General features: G+C 38.1%; 1 protein-coding gene across 1 annotated transcript; it reads left to right on the top strand.

Moving 5' to 3' along the window:
• The first annotated feature begins 288 nt into the window (after positions 1–288).
• Positions 289–23,391, top strand: LOC139695308 (ninjurin-A-like). Its single transcript, XM_071594014.1, has 3 exons — positions 289–329; positions 22,796–23,045; positions 23,129–23,391. Exons 1-3 carry the CDS (start codon positions 316–318, stop codon positions 23,318–23,320), a joined length of 456 nt encoding a protein of 151 aa, XP_071450115.1. The 5' UTR covers positions 289–315; the 3' UTR covers positions 23,321–23,391.
• Positions 23,392–23,410: the final 19 nt, after the last annotated feature.

A 23,410-nucleotide genomic window follows, 5' to 3' on the forward strand; every position in this document is an offset into this window, starting at 1 on the left:
TGGATAATATTTTTTACTCAAACTTTATACTCACTAAAACATGGTGCCGATTGTTCGTCTCCTGTCCGACTCGGTTTTAAAATTCTAAAATTTATAATGAGTTTTCCAGTAAAGTTCGATTATTTATTGAGCCATTACATACTATAAAAGAAACGATAGGTGTGGTACGTGGATAACCGTGTGGTGACCACATCACTTCCTATCTCTTCCGAGAGGAAATGGTTTTCGCCGCAGATTTCCTGTCACACTAAAAAGCTAGAATATTACACAAAAATACCTTTTCTTTGGTCCCACATAGGTGGCGGAACATCAAAAATGCCTTCTATGGAGTAAGTACAGCTATAATTTATTTTTTTGATAAATTTTATGTACTTTTCTGAGATAAATATTTTTAACTGGGATCCCCAAGAACGCGAAAAGTGAAAAATATTGTCTTCCTAGTAACGCGGCCAGAAATCTCCCTGAAATTCTGTAAAAAAAACGATACCTCTTAAAAGAAAAACTGAAATTCATAGAGAAGCCTAGATAATTCATTATATGGTACAAGGAATATAAGGTGATAGTGGCTAAAACGGGATGTGGAATCATCTGAAATTATTTTCATCATCATTAACATACGAGCCCTTCTGTTGCATTGGTAGGATTTTAGGAAGTTTGCGAAGGGGGAAGGAGACATGAATCGATATTGGCCTACTCTGAACGAAAGGTTCTATAGAGCCTAGAATGTATCGTCCCATTCGATAAAATTGTGCGCCTATTTTGCGCAAGCACGTCTTAGAATCTACCACCGTCGCGATTTGATTGGTGCTCCTTGAATTGGAAAGATATTTTATTTTGAAATGTTGAGCACTCGATTGTGTAGTTTTCATTTTTTATCATTTAGTATCCGTTATTCCTCGTAAATTATTCATATAAAATGCACTACGCAATCCTCTGTGGGTATAGAGTTATAATTCCTTTTCGCATAGATTCTCAACCAACCAGGTTTAACTGGATGAGTCAATTTGCGTGTATACTTATTACTTCCTGGACGGTTACAGAAGGAACTAGTAGACAAGGACGATACTCTAAATTTTGAATTTATTACTGAGCGTTACATGTGCCATTGTCAAATATTTTGATATACCATTGGAAAATATCCTAAAATCTATCGATATAACCATGGAATGTAATTTTAATAATTAATACGAACATACCATCAATGTCGTCCTTATTTCATATGGATCTGAGTGCTTCTGTCACCGAAAAAAGTGGATTGATGAGAGAAAACAAAAAAGTTGATAAACGAGAGAAAAGTTTAATGTTTACAGAAAACTCTTGGCAAACGATTTACGTTATTATCCGTATTCTATTGAGCATAATCAGGAAAAAAATGATAGCCGAATCAAAGTAAAGTTTTCCCTCGTAAATAGGGAGGGATCTGTCTTAAAGGAAAATACTGATTTGAAAAAATAAGAATCCCAGGATATTTTAAGTAAAGATTGTGATTTTTTTGAGCGATTTAAATGATTTTTGAGCTTTTTAAAATTTTTAACTGCTAAACCATTATTCTGGGTTTCCCCAAGTGTTGAGCCAGCATCTTTTAGGATTAGTAAGGATCTACGCGTAATAGCCCACACGATGCCCGGAAATACACGTCACTATCCTCTGCAAGTGAGAGAGAGAGACGGTTATCGACGACTGTAAATCAGGTCGAACGTGAAACGCAATTTGCGGGTGCGGAGAAAGTTAAGAATAGCAGTGGAAAAGAAAAGCAGATGAGAAAATCCAGTTACAAAGTGGTAGGCAGAAGAGCAGGGCAGTGACGGCCAAGGAGATTAAGATAGGTTTTCAGTGGGCTCCTAGAACTCCAAGGTGGGGCGAGAAATGCTTCCGGACAACGCAAAGCATCTTCAATTCACTGATTAGTGCTTATGCACGGGACAATATACCACCATTCTTAAATTACAGATCGCGGTAGATCCGGGACTCGTTGTATGAAGATCGCTCTCCACTTCGCATTGCCAGAAAATAAGTGTCCTTGCTGGCTATTGGGTTTTTAGTTGGGGTAGCTAACGTTATAAAGGCGTTTTAGTAGATTTCGAAGATGTTTTTTAGATTCAATTTTTAACAAGAGGAATTTATGAACGATTCCGAAGGTTATCCTTTAGTTTTCATTGGGAGTTCAAAAATTAAAACAACGCTACACTTAGCCGTTATAATATTTATCATAACTATCGTATTTCATGCCAAAAAGGAAAGGAAGGCATTACGTTTGAGGCCCATTTGTGGAAACTGCGCATATTTGCGTTAGAATCCACTAAAAATGCAATGGATCAGCTATTTTAGTTTGAAGTTCAATGTCAATATTTTAAATTTTCTTTCGCGTAGAATTTGCTCTGTGCGCGGATACTAGTCAACATGATTTGTCCGGGCTAGGCATGACATGGCTTCACCGTCACCACAGTGCGAGTTAGAGAATTTTGCAATGAGCTTTCTTATTTCACGAATCACCCATGAGCTGCCTCTATGGAATCCCAAGGTCCGCCGATTACTTTATGCGCATGAAATCCGCGACCCCGCACTCAACGGTCCTTGAGTTTCCGTACTGTGCATGAGTCATTTCGCGTGCAGGCTGATGGGAGCCGACTGCCTGTGGCATATTATACCCTTCTGCCAGCGGGAGAATTGTCAAAGAGCAGAGTAGACGGCACCAAGGAAATGTTCGCATTACTTGATACTGTCGAGAGGGTGGCTTATAAATCATTTCCATCGAATACGTGGTTATCAGGGACGACTTAATAGAAATAAACATACCGAGCACGCTTGCGCTGAAAATGTTTCCAATAATTTTTAACGCATTGGTGGATTTAAATATCTTGATAGACATATGTAAAATAATACGTTTTTAAGAAAAATAGAAGGCAGATGTTAATAAATTTACAATATGTATGCTAACACATGTTACATTACAACATTTTTGGCTATTTTTCTCAAGTTTTCCATTCATATTGTGTCACCAACTAAAAAACATAAGGAGTAATCAACCAGGAAGTCGGTTTGGTAGGTGATGGTAGAGCTCACCCGACGGCGTGTGAAATTCACACACCAGAGTAGGAGGACCAGTTCCTTCTCCTGCGCAGGTTATGGTTTCCCAATAAGATCTGAAACACGAAAAATCACACAGCTAAGGTGGGGGGTACCCCGAGAGGCTTGTCCGAGAATCGAACCCGGGCCCTCCGGTCAGTAGTCCAACGCTCTACCTCTGGACTTCCGCGACCTGTGTTACCAAATATCCCGTTTAATTTCACCTTTTATGATAAAATTACCAAATGACTCAATTGACTTGATGCCAAATTATATCAATCGAGTTTCCAAAGTAAGGCAGGCACAGTCTTTTATTTATAAAAAATAAATGAGGAATCTATTTATTAAATAATAATATGCATGGGGAGACTGTTTAGCTTTAGGACTACAATGGTTCTTATGCATGAAATTCTATGTATTTCTGCAAATTATGGCACGTCCCATTAGTCCGTTCGCAATATCGGAGCGAATCAGCATTTAACATATTGCTGAGGCGACCTAGACGAACCAAGCAATTGGAAGTAATCATTTTTAAATAAATAAATTTCATAATAATGAATTTCATCGTAGCCTGTCTCTCGTAATGCAGGTGTGCCCGTAAAGGTTTTTCAAAAATAGGGAGTTAAGCCGCATTATTAAAATTTTAAGGGGGAAGGGGACTTCGAAGGAAAAAAATCAACTCATAAGGTTCGAGAAAAGGGAAATTTTGATAGAAGTTGTCGAAACTGTTGAAGTGATTAAATGGTAATATTTATTATTCATCACCCTTGGGGTGGCTTGAAGGGTATTGGGTAGATATCAATTTATGGCTTTTAACATCATTGCAGCACAATAATGATATATTTTAATCACAGCTTCTTATACGATAGTACGGGGATGTCTGGTGAATTCGTTCGATTGAGGAGGGGTGTCGAACCAATTTGTTTGAGGGGGAGCACCTCTGTATGATTATATTTTTCACGCGAAACGAAGTTTTGTAAAATATCATAGAATGCAAACATTTTTTATTGGATTACCTGTTGAACTACGCTCTCGTCGTCAATCAACAAAAGGCACTGGTTCGAGTTCCGAAATAGGATCGTTATATGCATACTCGTACAATGGGTTCATGGCTTTGAAGCCATATTTTCAGGGAACTACAAGACTCGTACATATTAATGGTATAGGTGAAAATGACCTGTCGGAAAAGCAAGGTGAATTATTCAATTATATGTATTGCGTTCTCGTCCAATGGTATATCATCCATTTTAAAATTCCGAAGAGATAATTTTACGCGCGATATTTTTAATACGGGTTTGAAATTTTAAATCGAATATTCGAACACAAAGTGACCTCTTAAGAATAATTTATTACCGTGCGACTTTTTCTTTTCGATCAATTATCGAATTTAATACTGCTTTTTGTAGGAAAATTAAATATACTTATTCACATCATAAGGCGCGACAGTTTACTGAAGATCATAATTGAAAGACACACAGAGTGGAAGAAATGCAGAGGTGATCAAGGATGACTATGAGAAGTAGGTAGTAGGATATTTCGGTGCAAGGAACTTTGAGGAAATTAAGGAACCAGGATAGTTTCGAGAGCTGCTACAAACTAATCCTTGGCTAGATAATCCTGAATGATAACAATGAAGGCAAATTCAATACCATAATTGATGAGCTTTCTTCCTAGATGGTGCAATAAATAGTCTTATAAAAACCATACAAAAACAGAGTAATCAACCCAAAGGTCGGTTTGGTGGGTGATGATAGAGTACTAGAGAGGCGACGGCCCAGTACTAAGCCCTATACGGCGTGTGAAATTCACACAACAGTGTAGGGGGGCCAGTTCCTTTCCCTGTGCAGGTTATGGTTTCCCAGGAAGATCTGGTACCCGAAAAATGACATAGCTTGTGTGACACTGGGGGTGCCCAGAGAGACTAGCCCGGGAATTGAACCCGGGCCCTTCGGTCAGTAGTCCAATGCTCTACTCCTGGGCGACCGCGACCCTACTTATGATAACATATAGGCTCTTTTCAGCAAATATATTACAAAAATATAAATAAAAGGTTAAGCTAAACATTAAAACAGGAGGGCAAAAACTAGAGCAGGTAGAACAGTTTACTTATCTCGGAAGTGTTTTGGACCAGCACGGTCAAAGTAGAAGGGACGAAAGGAGGAGAATTGCGCTAGGCAAAGAGGCTTTCACAAGGAGGAGGAAGTTGATGAGAGGGACGTTGAGTAAGGATATTAAGAAAAGACTCGTAAAAACCTTGATATGGAGCGTAGCTATGTACGGCGCGGAAACGTGCTCATTGAAGCAAGAGGATAGACGTAGACTGGAGGCTTTTGAAATGTGTTTGTGGAGAAGGATGGAGAAGGTGAAATGGACAGAGAAGAAAACAAATGAAGAAGTACTTGGTATGGTGGGCGAAGAGAGGGGTTTGTTGGGAGCAATCCTATGGAGGCAGGAAAAGTGGATGATGGCGGTATTGACAGGCAGTGGGATGTTGGAGACTGTAATTGAGGGGAGAATGTTAGGCAAACGAGGAAAGGAAGGAACAGGATAGGGATGTTGGAAGGGATGAAGGGAGGAAGAAAGTACTCATAGATGAAGAGGGGTCTGATGTAGAGTACGATACTGGATTTTGTATTTTGTTAGGAATCACAAAATATGTATTTAGTAGCTGGGTCCATCCCAGTATCGTATATATATATATATATATATATATATATATATATATATATATATATATATATATATATATATATATATATATATATATACGATATATGAAATTTTGTGGGTATATTTCATCATACAGGTATATCGCCATCTTTCCTAGCCAAGCTAACCTTTTGATTCATTAATTTGACGCATTTGTTTGAGGAATATGTTCGGGAGAAATTATCGACAGTTTTAGGACAATTTTCATCTTGAACTGACTTTGTTTGTCAAAACAGTCCCTGCTAGTCGCATGATGCAGGAAAAAATCTTTTATGGCTTAATTAGATTGTCCAACCGTGTTAGCGCGCTACCCTTGACGGGTAACCCGAACGTTGCGGCTTCTGTGACGCCAGCTTTTGTCTATATCGTTATGGAACAGAATGTTAGCCTTCCCATTACCCGGGATTCGCATATAATTTTATGTCAAGTGACATCTTGTCATTGTTGGCTAAATTAAACCTGCGTTGAAACTCAACGTTAAACAACCACCACGAAGAAACCTTGACCATGCCATAAAATATTTAGGACTAATGCGTCACGTGTACGACTATAGGGAAAACATCTACTTACAACAGGAGTAAGGATAGGCCAATTCTTTGCTGTGAAAGATTAAATAGTCGGTATAAATGAAGTATTATACCGATATGTTTTATCAGAATAATGATAGAGCAATGAGAAGAATTATCTGATTAGTTACATAATTAATTATGAATTCAAACGACTAGTTTTCATGCATTGCATTTTTTAAATTTTCATGAAAATTAGTTGAAAAAAACTAAAATGGAGAAAATTAAAATGTTTATGCCCATTGTGGAACAGGACACAAGTTTCTATTTTATGTGATCTCGGAATATTTTCTTATCTCATTGAATGACTATTTTACTACATCTTTATCCAGGAAGAAAAATTATAGATGAATATTAGAACCGTATTGCTTCGTTATATATGCGACATATCGTGGCTAGTGACATCACTTGCGGAGCGAATCTTAAAGTCTCCGGTTTGAACCTCACCTATGGCATGAATGTGACGCCGTGACGTAGTTGCCATTATGAATATAATTTCATGATGATCCGAGAGCTTGAAAAATATGTATTTTACAGAGCAATTCGGTGATTCTAAATTGAAACGTAAAGCTCCACACAACTTAATGTGTGAAGAATTTTCGGGATATAGAATTCCTCGGCTCTGATTAACAAAGGCGATTTGAAAAACAATTTAAACGGATGATTCCAAACAGATCTAAATCCTTCGGTGTCTCATTGGAGATCCATATTAAAATATTTCGATGGAAAACTCAATGTGGGTTCACCACACGCGATATGGGCTCAAGGGCAGAAAGAATGGCCAGTTAATACACTGATAACAGTCATAGAAGGCCCCGGAAAGGTCACAATCGGGAGACGTTAACAGAAGAATTTATGTCGTCCAGTGCCTACTTCTTTCATACACTCGTATACGTATGATTGTTGAGTTAACATGTGATCAACTCAACGCATTAGTTGATCCAATGGTTTCCCAGATGTTATATCACCGATAGCCAGAATTTAACCTTTCCCACTAAGCTTATTTTGGTAATCCTGTCATAGTTATTGGATCGATATTAATCTTGTCAACTTGCTTATTTTTTTGCTCACGGCAGATTCTAAATCTACTTACCTTACGAGACGCCGCTAGACGATTTGGGTGTAAATTAAATTGAAATCAGTTTTTGATGAACACACAGGAATAAAATATTAACCTAATGCTCGAGCTATTAATTCTCTTGCGCTTCAAACCTTTAACTGGTGTATTTAACCTCGTTGCTGTCGAGGAAAACAAATGGGACGTAAGAACTAGAGATCCGTACTTGACGGCGGTGTACCTAACGCAAAATTGAATGGAGTCAACAAAAAAGATCGATACTCAAAACGAACGTGAAGTAAATTGAGATTCAGGATTTCTGTGAATCATACACGACTCTCTGCACACATTGACCTGCATTTCACTACATTGTATGGGATGAAACAAGACATGAGGAACTAGAATTAATTACTGGCGCCGAGAGAAATATTTAAAACGCAGAATTCTTTAGCAAGTCAGGATAGTAAGATATACCGAGGGAATCAGGAAGATGAATTCGTTGATAGCTTCAATAGCGGTTTATTTTACTCATAAAACGGACAAGCGAGCTTGATATCTCACAAATATCCTCTTCCGAGGAGCTTATGTACGCACCAATATCTTGAAACCTTTTCGGACTCGTTCAAATAAGAAGGTCTTATCTTAAAGTGCATTCCAATCGAAAAAATTAAGGAATGTATTGGTTTTGTTCACTTCACACGAAATATTTATGAGTAGATGTACATCTAAATGTCTCCCAAAGCAGAAGATACACATTAAGTCAGTAAAATAGGTAAAAGTGGCATAGAAAGAACTCGAGAAAGGAATAAAAGAGATTGATAAAATCGGGTTGATCAAGCTTCAGGTGATCAAGCATTAGTTAGCCACTCAGATCAGGTTAAAATCATTGCTGAACATATTAGAAGATCAGTGTGGTCGGTATGGGTTGAGAATTAATGCAAACAAAACAAGGATTATGAGGTTTCAGAGAAGAGAAAAGCTAGCATAAACGTTAAAATAAGAGGGCAAAACTAGAGGAAGAGGATCAGTTGACGTGTCTTGGAAGTGTTTCAGAAGAAGACTAGTGTGACAAGAAAATAAATTATATCAATAACAAGGAGATGAATTATGTTAGGCAAAGAAGCTTTCTGAAGGAGGAGGGAGTTGATAACAGTGACGTTTAGTAAGGAAGTCAAGAAAAGACTCATTAAAACTTTGATATGGAGCTTGGCTTTAAATGGCCACTTGGATCTTGGTCATTCGTTATTGAAACAAGATGATGTGCGTAGATTGGAGGCTTTTAATAAGCAAAGAAGGATGGGAAAGGTAGAGCGGACGGAAAGAAAGACAAAAGAAGGGATTGTTGGGAGGTGGGATTATTGGGAGAAATCCAAATGAGGCAGGAAAGGTGGATGCAGATAAGTTTGATTGACGATGGGATGCTGAATACTGTGATATATAGTAAGGGGAGGAAAAGCGTGTGGGTCGGAATCAAGGGAGGTAGAATGTATGAGGAATTGAATGACTGCGTATTGCAGTGTGCGGTGACATGCAGTTTTGTTATGCGAGGTTCAGAAATGTAGGTGTGTATAGTCTGTGTCCATCTGAAACCTACTTTAAACGATAGACAACGAAATATTTACGCATGAGAATCTCCGGAACGCCTCAGTTAGGCGGTCGCTGTATGTCGATTGATAGATGTGAAATGACGATGAGCTTTGCATGAGATAAGGCGCTGTGAGTCAGTTTCTGGGTATTTATGATGCCGCTTGAAGTGTCGAGAATTCAATGAATGCTAACGCCTAAACTAAGTGAATAATGGAATGTGTACGAATAAGGTAATGAAGTCCACAGAAAATACAAAAGAAAAGAAGAGCCAGAGTTGGTGGAATTGCATATTGCACATACATTTGTTATTTCAAGCGACAGTGAAAATTGCAGAGCATAAGTAAAAAAAATGACGACAGCAAAGAGCTGTTGGGTGAAACTTATCTCTACAGAAAGACTTTTGCAGTCAGTAGAACGAGCCAAGAAACGATATTAAAATTGCCCTGTGTTTGCGTCGAAACCCTAACGCACATGTACAATACGCCCAAACAGGAATTCTTCGCGGTCGTCTATATTTCGCATCGGCAGAGAACGTTGATAAGCAAGTAATGGTTCCTAAACGGGAGATCCCAAATGTTTTCCTTCGTTTGTTAGTTGATTTATGATTAATTACACGCTAAATTAATTATGAGTGAATTTTCAGATGTAGTCTCTTCTTTCAAGAAGGTGTTGAGTGATGTGTAGGTTGGTTTCCTTTCCGCGTTGACACTGACCCCAAAAGGCAAGCTTGAGTCCACATCCATAGGTTAATCATATGTGCTGGCTTCGGTACATGTACTTCGGCGACCCAGAAAATTGTTAAGAAAGATACGCTGTTCCAGTTTTGGTGCTAACACTTGGCATTGATTGACAAGTAAAAATACACGAGGCTGCTATAACATGTGATCATGAGATTCTGCGTCACCTTTGAGCAATGAATGCTAAGATCAGCATTTTCTGACCTTTTTTCTTTCAGTGACACCGCAACTTGGGAATTTTTCTTACGACACCCGTACTTCTGTACATACTTTCTAACATGCGTAACAGTACGTTTTATAGGTCTATAAATAATTTGAAACCTTAATAATTAAGAGTACAGCACCTATTTAAAATAAGAATGCACAAAAATAAGAGAAATGATGATGGGTAAATTAAAGAAAGAAGTGAAAAATAGAGTAGCCAAGAATTACGTAATATAAAACGTGTCGCTTTACAGATGTTCGACCAGGTCTATGAGACAAGGAAATGGGCATAGATTGGAGGCTTTCGTAATATTTTAGGTGGAGAATGGAGAAACTAGGAGGTTGCACAGAGAGGTAGAAAAACAAAACTTTAAATATGGTGTGAATGGAGAGACATAAAGTTGTCAAGGGAAAATCCGAAGGAGGTAGAAAAAGTGAACGGAGGACAGTTAAAGGCAGTGAAATTTCGCGTTAAAAGGATTAATATTGAGAAAGCGCTATAGAGGAAGGAAGATATTGAAAATATCAGAAGGCATTAGAACTAGGAGGAAAAAGTTACGGAGATATGAGAAAGGGAAAACAAAAGAAGTTCTTGTAATAATAAGGAGACGATAATAGTCGTTGGGGATCGCGCAAAACCCTACCTTTAATAGTTCCAATATCTTCACATTATATTGATGATACTTGTATACGACCTAAAATTTTCCATTAAAATTATTAAAAAATCACTAAATATTTTATCATCACAGGCTTGTTTTAAATGCTCAACCAAAAAGCGTCATGGGGTCATCACTATGGAAATAAGTTTCTTTTAAAAAGGTCATCTATTAAACTTTTTTTAGGTATCCTCTTGTGCCTCGGCACCCCGTTGATAAATAAGTGGAATAGATTGTTGAAATACGTATTTGAAAGCCACAAGTTCGAATTAAAAGGTTTTCTTTTCTGAAATTGTTATCCTCATAAATGCTACAGCAGCCGGAAAGGAAAATTTGGAAAGCAGTAAATTGCCGCGGGAATATCTCGGAGAGGGAAATTTCAGGGAAATATCTCTATATTGCTCTATTTTTCGAGTCACCGCTCACTAATAAATTATTTAATTTGTTCCGTAAATTTCTAAGAATAAAAATCATTCGCCTTGACCGGGATTTTTTACCGGGTAAATGATTTTTTTTCACTCTGAAATTTTTTGCAATTTTAATGCATATTAGCGGATGATTCTTTTAAAAGCTACTGTCGTGGCATCTCTCTTAGTTCTTTTGATTTATTAAATTTTTCCATTTCTGTTGAAATTGCGTGTGTTATCCATTTTAAAAAGTGACAGTGGGAAATTTTGCTAGTCCAATGCCATTTGCAAGATACCGCAAACAAATTGTTTTTGATTTTTTATGATTAGTGCGATATTATTTTTATTAATGCAATAGGTGTGGGATGAGAACACATGTAAACAAAATAAAAGTTATGCGGTCTTTGAGAGAGAGAAAGGCTAATTTGTATATTAAAATTACAGCTCATAAACTGGAGCAGGTGAAACACTACCTATCTTGGAAGTCTTCTGAACCAAAATGGCCCAAGTAGTACGGACATAAGAGGAGTAAATGCGTTAGGCAAAGAAGCTTTCACAAGGAGGATAGAATTAATGGCAGGGACATTGAATAAGGATAGTAAGAAATGGCTCGTTAAAACTTTGATGTGGAGCGTGGTTTTGTGGGACCACTTGGATCTTGATCATTGAAAATGGATGATAGACTAAAATGGATGGAGGCTTTTGAAAAGTGAGAATGGAAAAGGTGAAGTGGACAGAAAGTAAAACGAACGAAGAGGAAAACTCAGAGGGGCTGAATTAGCATAGGGATGTTGGACAGAATGAAAGACGGAAGAAATTATGTGAAATTGAAGAGGGCCTTATTGTATCGTTGGATGTCAAATTGTGTTTTGCTAGGAAAGGCAAGGGAATTGCCGTTGTACCGTTAAGTAGCTTGTGTCCATCCAAAACCTTCCTTCACCGGTAAATTATCAATAATAATAATAATAATTAGTATTATTATTATTGGTAATGGTGCGCTCCGGTTATGGTAGGTTTTGGATGGACACAAGCAACATTCTCTTTAAAGCTCAACGGCAATAACAGGTAGATTACAGATAGTAATCGTTAGCCAACAACAATAACCGGTAGATTAAATTAATAATGATTATTATCGGTAGGTTTCAAAAAGGACCCAGCCTATGCAACGGCAAAGCGGGACGAATACTTACCTCTCCTAACAAAAAGTACAACCTGACATCGGACACTACAGTAAGGCGGTCTTCAATTCTGCACACTTCCTTCCTCCTTTTATTCCGTCCAATACCCCTATCCTATTCTACCTCTCCCTCGCTAGCCTAACGTTCTCTCCTCTATCATAGTCTTTCCAATCCATCGCCAATCCAAGTGCTCCACATTCATCGTTCCTGTCTCCTTTGGATCTATCCCAACAATTTTTCAGCATCAAAATTGGTTTATATCGATGGGCATGTGTCAAGGAGATTGCGCTGGATTAATAAATATCAACAACCCCAGGAATTAGATTGCACCTGTAGGCACATGTACAATCACGTGACATGTTCAGTTAAATTGACTTTCCTAAACCAAGAGATTGGCTCTTAAGGCTAAAAGCCAATCTCTTGTAGGTCGCACACAGTATATTGATGCCCATATATTCTGCCACTTACCTAATCCACTTCATTTATATTTGGTTTAGAATGTTTCCGTATATAAGGTTATTATGGATATTTCATTTCCAGTTATTTTTATGACTTTGAACGAACGCACTGCCTAACTTTTAGAAGTATAAATATGGTGTCTTGCTTTCCACTTCGTGTAAATAATTAATTTCCGTCATGATGAAAGTGTAAAAAAAGTTGATTTTATCGCCAAATTTATGCCTACCATTGGTTTTAACACAGTACTCGTAATTAGATATGGTGAACGTGGGGAAGAAGCCAAAATAATGAAAGGAGTAAGACAGGGCTGCCACTTATTTACTGCGCAACAATGCTATTTGTATAATTGTTATTTGATATATCGTATACTGAGAAGAAAATTAGATCAAGGGAAATATGAGAGGTGGCGTGAGAATTCAAGGAGGAAGGAAAAGTAGTCTGCGATTTAAGGACGATGTGGCTATATTTAGAGAGGTGAAAGAAGACCTTACAAGGATACAAGCCAATATGGAGAAGGGAATGAAAGACTATCTCAATATATTCAAAATCAAAACTAAGTTAATGGGTTGCAGCCGAAGCAGGGAAGAAAATCTCCAAGTTAGACTAGAAGAAGACATTCTATAGCAAGCGGAAGAGTTTTTCTATTTGGACAGTAGCACTTACGATGAAATAAGCAAGACGGGCAGAGTAAGCAAAATAGGAAAGGAGAAGAGGGCCATTGGAATATGCAACAGCAAAAGGCAAACAGTTCCAGCATGAATCTAAGGACAACTCGTTAAAGTTTCCATGCATGGAGTTTCCTTTTCTACGGATGTACCGCATCCGTAGAAAAGCGGCGGCTGCGGAAAATGAAAGATAATGAAAATTATATTATATATATATATATATATATATATATATATATATATATATATATATATATATATACACATTCAAACACGAAATCCCGCCAAACGGCGAATAAATACTCATATATACAGAAACATATATAAGGAAAAGGGATAGGAACACGTATAAAGGACGAACACAATAGAGGTGGGGAAGGCGGAATCGAACGGATCACAAGAGTAAAAATATCTCCTCAACCGGGACTCGAACACCGGATCTTTCTTTTTGGCGACATATAACACCCACGGATCTCTGGGTAAATTACATATCCTCGATAGCTCAAGTGGTTAAGAGCATCCGCCCGGCAAGTGGAAAGATCCGGTGTTCGAGTCCCGGTTGAGGAGATATTTTTACTCTTGTGATCCGTTCGATTCCGCCTTCCCCACCTCTATTGTGTTCGTCCTTTATACGTGTTCCTATCCCTTTTCCTTATATATGTTTCTGTATATATGAGTATTTATTCGCCGTTTGGCGGGATTTCGTGTTTGAATGTGTATTTGGCCAATGTGGCTCATCTCTTTCTTCTGGCTATGCGTGCCACGAAACGCACTGTTCTTTTCCTGTATGATGTTGTATGAATTCTAACCACTGTCCTTTCCTCTTGTGTATTGTCCATTTCTCCTTTGGTGGGTGAAACAGCCCCCTGACGCCATCTCTTGGCTAAAGAATCGGGGCGCTTGGCGACATATAAGACCCACGGATCTCTGGGTAAATTACATATCCTCGATAGCTCAAGTGGTTAAGAGCATCCGCCCGGCAAGTGGAAAGATCCGGTGTTCGAGTCCCGGTTGAGGAGATATTTTTACTCTTGTGATCCGTTCGATTCCGCCTTCCCCACCTCTATTGTGTTCGTCCTTTATACGTGTTCCTATCCCTTTTCCTTATATATGTTTCTGTATATATGAGTATATATATAATATATATATATAGACAGGATATATATATATAATATATATATATATATATATATAATATATATATATAGACAGGATGAAATATGAAAAATTACTTCAAAGAGCGTGGGTGAAGAGAGAAGCCTATGGAGGACACTCCCAGACAGAAGAGGAAAACTAATTGGACACAAATTGAGTAGCTTCAGGCGTGGTATGGTGGAAGTCGAACATAATGAATTACTGATCGTAGCACTTTTCCACTTGATAAATTTATTAATTGGGCACATCACGACACATGACATCTAACGTTTATCTAAAGAAAAATGAAGGGGAAGAATTACAGGGTAAGAGCAAGGTTGAACTATGAGATGCAGGTAACGGAAAATGTCGGCGAAGGGAGCTATGAGGGAATTAAAGAGATTATCTAGGAACAGGACAGGAAAGAGTTGCTACAAATCAACGCTCGGATTGATAGTAAGTGATGATGTTTACATATATGATACGTTTTTCCGGGTTGAGGTATATTTCCACTGTTCTCCATGTCAGTATTGTATAGGCACTCTAACAAAGGCCTATTTAATTATGTCTATCTTGCGTATGGCGGGAGCGTAATTACTCGTTTAAAAAAAACCGCTGTCTTCAAACATACAAGAATACCGTTGTCAATACGATTTCAAGAAATGCTATCATTGAAAAATGCAAATTCATCCTATGATCTATTTTATTCCAGAATTTGAAAAAGCAAGCCATGAACTATTTGGAGTGAAAATCGTAATTTAATGCAAGAGAGATCAACTTTAATGCATTAAAATTGTGTGGACTTCAGAGATCTTTCCAAAAAAAATGATTATCTTATTGTTTTTAACCATTGCATAAAAGTTCTGAGTATTAATAAATATTCATAGCCTGAGTTTTCACAGGCCAAAAATTCGTGTTGGCTAATAATAAATTTTCAAACTTGGAGGCGAGAACATCATAAAAAAGTGGCACAGACTCGTTGAATGCGTGAATACAATCTAATTCAATGAATACTTTACTAAAGTTGATAACAGCGCTTGCAACTCCCTCATATCACAGAGTTAGATAATGTCCTTGCAGTGATTAAATATAATCGGGTTACTAAAAATATAAATTTATATTCTCATAAATTTTCGTTCACTGAAAGTCTATTCGTGTAAATTTGAAATAGACGAGCGCGAAGTCTTCATGCGAAATTATGGAATGACCTTGGTGACTACGAGAATGAGCTGGGCGAGATAAAAATAACATCATTGCTCGGATATTTTGAATTCAGATATAGACGAAGTGAAGGAAAGATGAAACGTTGCTAGTTACTACAGGTGTCCTAGTTCCTTGACCTGAGCCAGTCAATTGTAGGTTATTCCATTCTAAAATCTTGGCTTAATTTCAATACGCTCAAAAAACTTAACTGATCTTACGTACTCAGGTCCAGCACCCTTAAAAATTTCAGTGAGGATGACCAATTAATGAAAATTATGCTTAAAAAGATGAAGTTATTTGTTTATTGCTGCGAGAATTTGAAGACTAGATTGAACTAAATGTTGTCTCTAATACCATACGTAACGCAGTACTTTTCAGGTCACCCATTTATTTTCTTGGTATAGGTTATAGATAAAAATATTTGCTTGAGCTTGAAATACGTGGGCACACTTTTCACGCCGAGAAAAAGATTGTAAAATGTTTACCACGTTCTCGTATTTCAACGTTATCAATAATTGATGGATTCGACAGTTTGAAACAGAATGAACCACTTACCGTGAAAGTAAAATTCTTAAAGAGGAAGGAACTACAATGGCATAGTTGTTTTTTAATGGTCTTCGCATTCGATATGCATATACATACATATTGAAGAGGTGCGTTGGGGTTCTAAGGTCATCTAATTTTTTTCCCGGGATCGGGAGTGGATAGAAAGCTTTAGTGGGGATTAAATTGCGTGGACACTATTTTTAAATATAAGACATAGATGGCTGCACGGCACCGTGTACAGGGTTCTTATAGCTGCCGCTAACGTGAGAAGCGTTTTCAGTACCTTAAATAGCACAATTTATAATGTCCTATAACAGCGCGTAATCATCCTTTTTCTCTACAAGCGTGGTTCAAAACCTATCGGAATTCTTCTTCAATTGAGTAAGAGGCATGCAGCGTTAGTATAATGGACAAGTAAAATGTGCGTTCGTGGGTGTGACTATACAGAGAAGGCCGAGCGTTGAGTGACTGCGAACCTAATAATACTCAGCCACGGACCATTAGCAATTTTGTAGTAGGCAAAAGTGACCCGTACGAAACCGTTATCGGCGGGCATGTAATCGTGGTGTCCACTGCGAGATTATGTTGAAAAGAAACAGAAGTTTCAAGTTTCTGATACAAGTAGTTCGTCAGAAAAAAATAAGGAGAACTTAAGGAAATACCTTGAACGCCCCTCGTACTTTCAACGTTAAAAACTAGGTATGTTTACATTGCATCTTCGGACACTGTTTGAGGATTTTGCAGCATCAAATAGTTTGTGTCCTAGTTTAATATTTCCTTGAGAAAATTACTGCCGCTGAATAAATTAATCAATCTGAATTAATAAATTTATTAAAACTTTTATCACTTTCTATAACGTTTTCATAGTTTGTAGAATGGCAATCAACCGTTTAAGGTAGGCTTCGGAAGAAAACAGTCCAATTGCAGCTGTTTCTAAGACTTGCGTCACAAGACAGCCTGAAACTCTACACCGCTATACTCTCTCCATCTCTTTATTCGGTCTGACATGCCTATCTGCACCCATCTCTTCTGTCCTATTACTGTCTTCAAAATTCCATCGCTAATTCTATAGGATCTCCGCCCACATTTCTTTTCACATTTGCATTCCTCTCAACATCCCTCGCTCCTCTCCTGCTATGCTTAGTTCTTCCACATCAGTTACTCTTACCACTTATTTTACTTTTTCCAGCCTTCTCCACCCCCACATCTCAAAAGCCTCCTATGGACGCTCATCATCTTCCCTCAACGACAATTTCTGCGCCGTACAAATATACGCTCCAAAACCAAGCTTTTGCTTATCTTATCATAACATCCCTGCTGTACGTCCCTGCCATCGATACAAAATAAATAAGTAACTTCTTGGAACTTGAATCTAGAAAATTATCAGTAACCCGAAACCCAGCGTTCCCTCCGCTACTACTAGCTACTGGTTGTGAGTCAGTGGTACTAAACAATCTCTAAGTTGTCAGGACAAAGGCATCCAGCAAGTAAGGTAAGCCTCCGGTGCTGCTCTGCGTTTAACAATCATTCTTCTGCTAGAATGACCCCAGACATACATATACGCGGACCAGAAATCAATAAAAACACCCTCCCTTTACTACAGACCGAGTCCTGGTTCTAGGAAAGGTGACTATGCCCTATGCACTGCAACAAATCCACCCCAATACAATTAATCTGTGCATGCACTCAGTTCCCAGCGGGCAATCTCACCTTGGTTTAAGTCAAAATCCGTAAATATCTGCGACCAGCGGAAACACAAACGCCTAGTCCGGCGTTACACGCCAAGTGAAAAACTTAGTTGGTAAACAATGGAAATGAAAAAGATAGTTACATTAAAACTTAAAAGGGTGGAATCGCAGGGGACCACGTGATATTTCCGCGCATCCCAACTGGTACAGTTAAAAAATGGGCACAGATGTTTTGATGGAATATCAAACGTAAAACTAAGAAACAAATTTATTGCCAGTAAATAATTCTTATAAAGCTATAGATCCAGATAAAAAACTGCCCCCTTTTCAAGAAGCAGGGTCGCACGAACAAGTGGAGGTGTTTAAATGTTGGATAATTTAAGAACATTTCACGCGTCAGAGTGTCAGTCAAAATGTCACGAAACAGAACGGTATTCTTCGAAAGTTTTATCTGAAATTTTATTGCTGCTTTTAAAAGGTTCAAGCATAAATTATTCATTCAACAAATACAGCAGGGAATATTTTTCATCCGCGTTTCACAGGCTCTGTCTTCCGGCGGGGCTTATTTGAGAATAAGATCATTCCTTAATATGTCACATTTTCCTAATTTTATGCAGATTCCGACTTCGACAGGTTTTTTCTTTAATAAGTAAAGTGTTCTGTAAACAACACAGGAAAGGCGTTTTTTCGGCCGTACAATGTACAGAGCAACCACGTATGAAGTACTTTTGGCCGGGTCATGGGGTATACTTCCTTTGTTTGATTTTATAAGCGCCCCTCCGACTCTACTTTTAACATTTCATTTTGTGGGCATTGCCCTGGAGAAGAACGACCCTCGTGTTGAAATACTTGTCAATTATTATTAATGAAATAGTGTTGTATTATCGAAAATACTAATTTCCGACCTAGTATGAGAAAATACGCGAACCCAGGGTTGGCTCTCAGAGTGCCCACGCATGAAAAGATGTTTCCAAAAATTGTTAAAATTAAAGGTACGACCAGAAATATACCTTTAAATAGGTAGAATACCATGCAAAAATGCAAAGAATATACTTCACTGGAAAAAAGCATAAAAAATTTGATAAAATTTCTTCAACAATTTTGATAAAATATTTTTGACTCGTGTTTCATGAGTATTCTTTTAACTTTTTAGGGCGAATGTGTTGTTATTCTTTAGGGAGTTGGGAATATTACGATTTTATTATAAAATATAGGGCTTGAGCTTTGCCAGAATCTTAGCTTCCATTGCTGATAATTATATTAAGGTAATATTATTTTTCAAATATTAAAGTTATAGTGGGTCGCGGTAGTCCAAGGGTAGTGTGGCCCCCCCTAACTTGATGTGTGAATTTCACACGCCGTCGGGCTTATAGTACTGGGCCGTCACCTCACGAGTACTCTATCATCACCTACCAAACCGACCTTAGGGTCGATTACTGTGACAGCATGACAACATGTGACGACGATTTACGACTTTCGTCGCAGTAGACTAAGGAGATGTGTGAATGGCTTGTCTTAAAAATGTGTACCTATCTGACGACAGAAATATGAAAAAACAAATGACACCGTCAATACATTTTTGTGAATTAGAAGTGAACTTGACTTGAAGTATATGTTTGTGCGGTGAATACACCCTTTATTGAAATATCCCGTTTTCTTCAGGCGAGTTTAGGGAAAATTTCGTCTAAGTACTCAAATAATTTCAAACTTCAGGGGCCAGATAGAAGTGTTCAATATAAACCGATTTCCAAAAGAATTTCGTGGTTAATGTTGACAATAATTGCCGACTTTCATACACAGTGCAAATACGGTCCCATGATTATATTTTTTTAGCCTGCTCTTATGCAGGTATATAAGATTTATTCGATTTCTGAGGTCTCATATTTTTTTTCTTCCCAAACTAATGACACTAGAAAGTTCAAACTTCTATAAATTAACAATATAATCTCCCTGTAGACGCACAAAATTTGAAGGGTATCAACGTCATCATCCGATAGCCGCCAAGAACTCTTCTGTAGGAGTCCACTGGAAAAACCGGCTGTTCTTTCGTTGCCACGCAACGTTCGGTCTTCCTTGAATATCGGACTCACATAGGGTTCATTATTCTTCAGGGGAGGTTATTATAGGTTCTAATGGGATAATAGTGTTTGCGGAATAATCTTAGATCTACAAATTGCATTTTTTATCATTCCATCATTCCGCGTATAATGCAATCCAAATATAAGACGATAATAAAATGATTACACGTGTAATAAGAGTAAGGATTTTTTTTGGGAGTAGTTTGATTTGAGAGGAAGGGGTGATTCATAGATCTTTGGGTAGAAACTATCATTTAGGTGCGGTCGCTGGACAAAACTGCATTGGATTTTTCACGGCAACAACATTCGTTAGCAAGAACAGTTCAATCCAAGGGGATTTTAAAAAAAATGTTATCTTTATCACATAATGAGAGAAATCTGCCGTCATCTAAATTTACATTGAAAGACGACAACAAAGCAATCAAAGTAACCCGATTGATAACAATTATTAGGAACAGATGTCTACACTTTGTGTCTCGGAAACTCATGACCCGCGATTAAGTAATAATTTTTGGCTTTGCAGTTACGTTTTTCCCCTTTCACAGTTATTTTTTAAATATGGCTGGCGGGTCGTTTAAGGGCAAGGGGGATGTCACAACGATGCTTAGACGAAAGAGGTCAAGCATTCACTGGTCGGAAAGTGGACGCGGTTTTTTACGATTTTAAGAAAACTTTCCTCGTGGTACCTCAAAGTAAACTACTCACAAAGCTATAAGCATGGGGTTACATAGATAAAAATATCCTGGGTTTGATTTAAGACTTTTTGAATGGTCGGGAACAAGGGGCAGACATAAAAGGAGTTAGTTCAAATGCGGTAGAAGTTACTTAGGGTGTTCCCCAGGAAGTGTTGTCGGACCTCTTTTATTCCTACTTTACATTAACTTAATTAACTTCGTAGTCACTAGTTGGATGCGTTTATTTTCCGACGATGCAGTGGTTGATATAGGTATCCGTAATCCTGAGGACAAAACTGCTTTATCAGCTGACCTAAATGCTGGACAACGCTGGTGCGACACTTGGAATTGGCTTATATTAAAAAAAAATGCGTTGGGATGAATTTTTGATAAAAGAATCTCACCCGAACACCAACTGAATCGGGAACACCGCAACGGAATGTGTAAATTCGATTGCATACCTAGGCGTTACCCTCACTCACGACCTCTTCAGGATGAAACACATACGGGGAATATGTGGGCAAGCTAAAAAAAATAGGATTTACTAGAAGAGTACTGGGTAAATGTCATTAAAAGGTCAAAGAGAAATGTTATCTTTCGCTGGTTAGGCCTCATTTAGAACATGCTGCTTGTATTTGAGATCCTCACGAAGTTGGTTTGATGGCCGAATTGGTTCGCAGGCAGCGTAGAGGAGCTAGATACGAAATTTGCAAATTTCATTGCCTGATATTGCTCGTATGTTACACGTTGTTAAGATAAACTTAGTAGCGTGTCCAAAAATATTAGAGGAGCTAGGCCGGGAATCACTCACGCAGCGAAGTTTATATGACAGATTAAATCTATTGGATACATTGGAAGAATGTCTCTTTAGCAATGATGTTGAAAATGTATTATTAACCCCATCATACTACGACATCACACCCCTTGGCACACACCCTAGCAGTAGCTTGCAGGGTACTAAAAAATACAAACGTGTATATTGATTTTTAGGAAACAGTAAATAAATCATTTCCAATGTCATGGTAAAATGGATTTAAAATTTATTTTCTTTGCATGCTCAGTGGCATCGTTTTAAGATTTCGCTTTCCCTGATTTATGGGCCAGGTTGCGCTAGTATTCTGCCCGAGTGGAAAACGTTTTTGTGCAGGGAATTAGACCTCGGGGGGGGGGGGGTTTGTAAATTATGTATGGATTGTATTAGGTTCATAGTTTCTAATTCGATGTAGTGGATGGAATCCATAAAGAAGAACTGAAAAAAATCCTCTATTCCTCTATATAGAAGGAGTTATGGAGACACGACTCATTATTAGCTATAGAAGCATTTGTCACCGAGTCATCACAATTAAGTCGAAACTCGCACCGCAGTGAATATTTACAATCGAAAAGGGTAATATCTTCAAGTCTTTACTACAAATTGCCCAGGGGTGTACATGACCGATTCAATTCGCCATGGACAAAAACAATTCATATTTACCTGCTAATTCTATTTACCACTAAAAATATGTAGAAAACATGAATTTTCGTCCAATATCAGGTAATGAAATTTGCAAATTTCTGTTTCCTCCCCTAGGCAGTACGATTAATTATCAAGGTTTGATAATGACGCACCATTTCGAAACAATGAACAGGTTTAAAAAAATTGAAGTGTGATAATTGACCGTTTTTTTAATTTGATATGAACATGGAAATCCACAATTATCACCAAGTGACGCTGAAGACCCTGACCCACGACCATTTATCTTTTCTTCCGAAACCGACTCGACTGAAATTTGATGTTTAAGCACTGGCGTAAGTGGATTTATTGGTCAAATTATGGGCCCCTCATTTGTGGCCCCTACTCGTGCATCTTCAGGGCTGTTTCAAGGCAAACCCTTCTAAAAACCTTAACATTGGATGCACGTAAGAATGGACTATTACTTCCTTTTCACTTTCCTCTCACGGAATTCTAATCCCCTCTTCAATCACTTTCCACCACTTTTCCCTATCCAGACCTCTGAACCCTGAAGACGAGCTTTGTCTGCAGCTCTGCACGAATAGTATGGGCTAAAACCTCCCCTCCCCCTCAAACTGGCTAATCATTTTTTCGTATCCTCCGGACCCCCTCCCCTTATTAGCTCTATGTTCTCAAGTAGCGCTAGCGTAAGAAACAATGCTGTACTACTTTTTCTTGGAAATTTTCAGTGAAGAAAAACACGAGGAAAATTTAGTTGCTGAACATGCCGAAGGAGTGGTCAGCGTGGTGGTACCTGGAAAAACTACTGCTACAGGGCCGAACACATTCGCCGCGAAAAAGACAGTGGCACAAGGAATGATGGACATTGCACTTCTCACGGCAAATGCAAACCAATTGCGTTACATATTAGAGTACAGCAGGGAATCTCCGACTTTTTATCTCAATGTAATACTCATTATTATCAGCTTGATCCTTCAGGTATTTAACATAATTGCCGTATTTCGTTTTAGTTTCTCGATATAGTGACCTAAGAAATGAACGTAATATTCTTCACCCCACAGGTTGCAGTCGGTGTTTCTCTCATTTTTAAAGCAAGATTTGACCTGGCGGGACATGAAAAATTGGACTATGCCAATCGACTCAACAATTATGTTGTTGTAGGTGTTTTTATGGTAACCATCATCAATGTATTCGTCGCAGCATTTAGTATTAGTGGGCCGACAACAAAAAACACTGACAATCACGGCCAATAGACGATGATGACGTGTATAATGATTTTATGCTTGTAATACCATGGAAACAACCGAAGTTTAATAAATAAAGATATGAGTTTATTTATCCTG

The sequence above is a fragment of the Hetaerina americana genome, unplaced genomic scaffold, assembly GCF_022747635.1.
Source record: "Hetaerina americana unplaced genomic scaffold, ioHetAmer1.1.p SCAF_6, whole genome shotgun sequence".
Taxonomy (NCBI): Eukaryota; Metazoa; Arthropoda; class Insecta; order Odonata; family Calopterygidae; genus Hetaerina; species Hetaerina americana.

Excerpts from the sequence above, each read along its gene's own strand:
- LOC139695308 (XM_071594014.1), top strand. Across the intron at positions 23,046-23,128 it reads TTATCAGCTTGATCCTTCAG|GTTGCAGTCGGTGTTTCTCT; the intron begins GTATTTAACATA and ends TTCACCCCACAG.